The 5,364-nt window shown below is 44.9% G+C and overlaps 1 protein-coding gene across 1 annotated transcript in view; it reads left to right on the top strand.

Moving 5' to 3' along the window:
- Positions 1 to 378: 378 nt before the first annotated feature.
- CPZ (carboxypeptidase Z) overlaps positions 379 to 5,364 on the top strand; it is an 89,683-nt gene continuing 84,697 nt past the window's right edge. The window contains exon 1 of the mRNA XM_018554965.1: positions 379 to 579. Coding sequence (XP_018410467.1) covers positions 477 to 579 — 103 coding nt within the window. The 5' untranslated portion in view covers positions 379 to 476. The remainder of the gene's footprint in view (positions 580 to 5,364) is intronic.

Raw genomic sequence — 5,364 nt, 5'->3', positions numbered from 1 at the left:
TGTAGAGCACATTACAGACTAATTTACACATATAGGTAGGCTATGCAAAGAACTGATCACAGGCTGCTCCATAGGCATACCGCAGGCACACTCAGCCACCAGGTAGTGAATGGGTTACAGGGTATACACAGTAAGAATCTGTGTACATTTTTGTGGCAGTGTGGTTGCTGGTTATAGACTCTTAGGATGGGAGCAGTTACTAGACAGACAGATGCATTCCCTCACAGCCCTCCTTACACTATAACCCAGCAATCCCAGCCAACATAAATACCTACAAATGGCTGCAATGAATGACTCCCCATGTGCTGATACAACGATGATCTCCAGCACTGAGGATCTGCAGACGGCTCATGAATGTGAGTGTGTCCAGGCGGCTGTAACCCGAGCCGGGGGACTATTCATTGTAACACGTGAGCAGCCTGAGGAGAGACACCGAGAGAGAGCACAGAGGACTCATCTAGTACAGTGCCACATCAATGGCAGGACAATGGCATCACCTTCTGCTGGGGTATCTACTCACCCTGACTGTGGGCATAGTGCACAGCTCCCCCAGCTGCCTCCCCGGGGACCGAGCCTTGGGTAAGAACAATGTTACACTGTTAGGAAGCAGGCAGAGATCTGGGGAAGTTTAGAAGAATAGAATCAGACTGACCAGGTAGAACCCTTTACACTTCTCTATGTTATGATTGTCTCTGATGGAATGTCAGCTCACATATAAACAGCACAGTGTGCATCCTGCTTACTTTGAGAAAGTCTTGGAAGGAAAATATTTTGGTATCTAGATATTAGTTATAAAAGTGCACCAACTTTTGTTTCTTCTTTCTTTGTCATATTGTTATATTAGTTTTCAATGTAAAGCTAAAGGCAGAACTTGTTTTAAAATGTACATACTTATACTATATCTAAAGCCATCATTTTCAAGTGTCAGGTTATATTAGTTTTCACATTATAATTAAAGGCAGAACTTTTTTAAGATTCAGATAGTTGTATTATATCTAAAGCTAAAACTTTTTTTTTTGATAGATTTGCTTGCAACTTTGCTACATTTGCCTGGATAAGAGTGCTTACTCTTAGGTGTATTTAACTCAGATTTAATGATTGTGTTTTATTTAAAGTGACACTAAACTCAGGAGTTAAATCTTAAAAATACATTCAAGTACCTTAAAGGGTTATTAAACCCTATGTTTTGTTTGTATATATCTACTGCTAGCAAGCAGTAGATATATGCAAAAACTTTTTTTTTTAAACGCTTTAAAATAGGTTTAAACTTACCTGTGTCTTCAGTCTTCACCGCACGCTCCCGTCCGAAAATCTGAAAAATCTTGTGCGGCTGCAAAGGATCTTGTGGTGGGCGCATGCACAGTTCAGATTTGCACCCGCATGCAGACACTGTAGGACAGGAAGGGCCAGCAAGCACAGAGGAGTCAGTGGTGGATGGGAGACCCGCAGCAGCGCTGGAGGGACAGATGAAAACAACAGGAAAGAAGATCGGATTTAGAAACATCATTTAGGGTACGTGCTTACATCAATGTATACTTTAATGTCACTTTAACTATTAACAATACTGTATCTTATTTGTGTATCACTGAGCTGTAGATCCTCAAATCATCTCTGAATTGGTGCTGACACTGTCCTTCCTTCTTGAGGTTGGCTACTTTTGTTCCCCATGGTCTATGTGTGTGTTGTAAAGTAGCCACCACTCCAAGCTCGCTCCTGTGATGGACTACAATCTCAATACAAATTAGAAAACTAAACATGAGATTGTAGTCCATCACGGGAGTGAACTTGGAGCGGTGTCTACTTTACAACACACACAGGGATCATCGGGAACAAAAGTAGCCACCCTCCAGAAGGAAGGACAGTGTCAGCACCAATTCAGATATGATTTGAGGATCTACACAAATAAGATAGTTTGCTGGATGTCACACACCGGCTCTATTGATCTGTAACTGAGCGATCACATACCGTTGATCGCTCAGTTCCCAATCTTCTCCTTGCAGACAGCGGTGACTTTCAATCATGGCTCCCCACAGGGATTTTCCCCTCCTCCATCCATCCCTCCAGTCAGCTTTGGTCGAACAGAGAGGGGTGGGTGAGATCCCCGTGGGGAGCCGTGACTGAAAATCACCACTGTCTGCATGGAGAAGATCGGGAACGGATCGATCAGTGGCTCTAGAGAGACAGAGCCAGCTGTCAATCAGGCAGCTGAGTGGATCCCAACAATGTTGTTGGGATCTTTCCCAGCTGCAGTGTGGCTTTGCGCTTTCAGTATATAGAGCTATAGCCTGCTATATGCTGAGTTTTGTGTCAAAGGAGGACATTAGTAAATGTCCTCCTGTGACCCTAAGGAGAACTAAGGCCAAAAAAGGTTTGGTTATACACTGAGTAGCCAGATTATTATGACCACCCCATCGGTACTTTGTTGGGCCACAAGATGACTCCACGAGATGACTCGACCAAAGCTGAACATTTAACAAATTCTGCTGTTTTGCTGATACTCGCTCCATGGCTCCGCGCCAACAATCATCCCACGTTCAAAGGCTGTTAAATCGCGTTGTTTACCCGTATCTTCAGAAAAAAATCACTTCTACTGTCGTGGTAAACAACCTGCTTCCCTATTTATAATGGTCTGGCCCTCTAGCAACTTCAGCGCAAAATTATAGCTAAATTTGCCTACAAACGTCAGGTGGTCATAATAATCTGCCACTCAGTGTAGTTCTCTTTTAACTGCCAGAGTGACCATTTGGCAGGCATGTTACTATGCCTGTTTGCATGGTAAGCCCTCATTCACACCTTTGCGACCTCGAATATGTGCATCTTCAGTGTGATTTCTATACCATGTTTTTGCGTGTTTGTTTTGCACATTTTTGTGAGCATAAAACGCGCATACATTCAGTTGCGCAATTTTTGCGAGCAGATCATGACACATAGATGTGAATGGTCAAACGCGGGTACAACATGTACAAAATGTGCAAAAATGCAGCAAGTGCAGGTTTTTGAGCATTTCCATTGAGGTCTATGGGGCCAAAAAGCGCAGAATCTGCCAAAAAGAAGCTCATGTACTTTCTTTAAGTAACAAGTGTTTTGCTACAAGCAACAAAATGCTGAGAAGTGAACATGGCAATAGTAATTAATGTTTTTTTGGGGGAGGCAGGGTTTTTTTGCGTGAAAGTGGCCGGAGGCAGCCGTAAGATCACGGCTGGCTCCGCCCAGTTGTCAGAAGCAGGCTGTCGGCCGGCCAATGGCCGACCGCTCGGCCAGCTTCGGCTTTCAGCACAGCTCAGCGCTCGAATGAGCTGCTCGGCCGTGATCGCTAGCTGTACGGGCTATTGTGAATAGCCCGTACAGCACCCCCTCGGTTCTCCTGAACCGAAGGGGTCCTGGGGCCGAAGCCAGCCGAAGGATCGGCCGAAGCTACTTACTGTGAACGAGGGCTTAAAGGAGAACTATGAGGTGAGTGAAAATCACTCACCCTCATTGTTGGAGCCGACGTGGTGACAATGAAACTGTCACACGTCGGCTTAATAGATCGGAAAGTGAGTGAACGCAAACTGTCGCTTGCTCACTTCTCCATCATCTCCCTGCAGAGAGCCGTGACTGTCAGTCACCGCTCCCCGCAGGGATTCCCCCTCCCCTCTCCGATCCTCCAGTGCTGAGTGGAGGAACGGACGGGGGAGAGGGCGGGTACAGCTGGCGCTGCCTCTAGATAGGCAGAGCCAGCTGTCATTCACGCAGCTGGGTGGATCTCAACAGCATTGTCGGAATCCATCCCGGATGCGGTGCTCTCAGTATATAGCGAGCTGATACTGAGCTTTGGGTCACGGGTGGACGCTAGTATATGTCCTCCTGTTACCCTTAAGAGAACTATGGGGAAAAACACTTACCCATAGTTCTCTTTTAAGCTTGTTGCAGAGCAGCAGGGAGCCATGGAACCCTGGAGTCCCAAAACCCAGGTGCATCAACTTTGACATGGCTGCTCAATGTGATGTAAGGTCAGGATGACCAATAATGAGGCAGGGAAGATATAACATAACTTCACCTTCTGGTTCTTCTAAGGTGCTTTAGAATAAAAATGATGTTTGCAGGCCTTTCTGCTACAACACCCACTGTCACTTTACTAACAATGGCAGCTTCAATGTGATATTGTAAAAATGTTTTCTCAAGTTAGCTATTGTAGACACTGTGGACCTCGTTTCTTGATGGCTCAGTGAATGGTAGTCTAAGGTTTTATGTACACAGGTGGAACTGGCTTGCATATAAGATGCCTGTTGGAGCTGCACTCCCATTGACCTGCTGTGGGGAAGAAAAGTGAACAAATCTATAGAAGACATAATGGAGGTCACAGTTCTATATTTATTATCTCAGAGCATACCATTAACTTGTCAGGGTCTGCTATATTAAATATGATTTGAAATAATTATTTAATTTGGCTTGCAGGCTAGGTTCAGATTTAAGAGATCCCAGGACGCGCGTCCCAGGACAGCACGGCAATCACTGTGTGCAATTGTGCATGATCGCACGGTCCCGGGATGTGCGTCTTGGGATCTCCCATATCTGAACCTAGGGTTCAATAGGGTTACATCCATGTGGCAATCGCTAAGAAAAGGTACATGTACTTTTTTTTGCGACACGCGACGTGCGGCTTTTTTTTTACCCTCAATTGTGTTCAATTGCATTGGCGGTATCGCGGTGGGAAACCGCGCGATCTGCCTGGTGCGACTGGGGTGCCATTAAAATATCATGGCACTGCCAGCTCCATCGGCAGTGGTGGACGATTCCGTGACCATCCTCACGGTTTCATACACAATTGCCGCGCGGTCACAGGTCGCCCTGGTGTGGACCTAGACTCAAACGACATGAACGAAAAATGTAAATGATTCGGCAGATCAATCTAAAAAACAACTGTGACATTCTGTAGCTTGGTTTAGACAATATACTGCCCTTAAAAACCAGATCCCTCTGTTCAATCTTATACAATGAACAGAAGGAAAAGAAGACCATGTGATGGTCAATGCCAGTTGTCTGAGATGACCGGAGCTTCAGACACCTTGATGATTGGACCTCATTTACCCCTCTGGAACTTTTGACAGATTTTGGATGTTTTTCTCTGCACTAAATTAGACTTGTAATAACAGTTGCTAGGTCTAGTGTACACAGATTTGTGAGGCCAGTTTGCTTTCAGATTATGCTTTTCTTTAATTGTGAAAGGAAGTGGCAAATGGTATGGTAATGGCATGGTAAACATATGGTAAAGTACCTATAAGCACATGGCACATACATAGTAAATACATCGTAAAGTAAACCTATGCTTTCCATTTGCAAAAGGTTTGTGCTAACGGTGGCTGTAGAAAGAGCATATATTCA

This window comes from Nanorana parkeri, unplaced genomic scaffold, assembly GCF_000935625.1.
Source record: "Nanorana parkeri isolate BGI_ZX_2015 unplaced genomic scaffold, ASM93562v1 scaffold180, whole genome shotgun sequence".
Taxonomy (NCBI): Eukaryota; Metazoa; Chordata; class Amphibia; order Anura; family Dicroglossidae; genus Nanorana; species Nanorana parkeri.
This window is presented reverse-complemented; position numbering and strand designations above follow the sequence as displayed.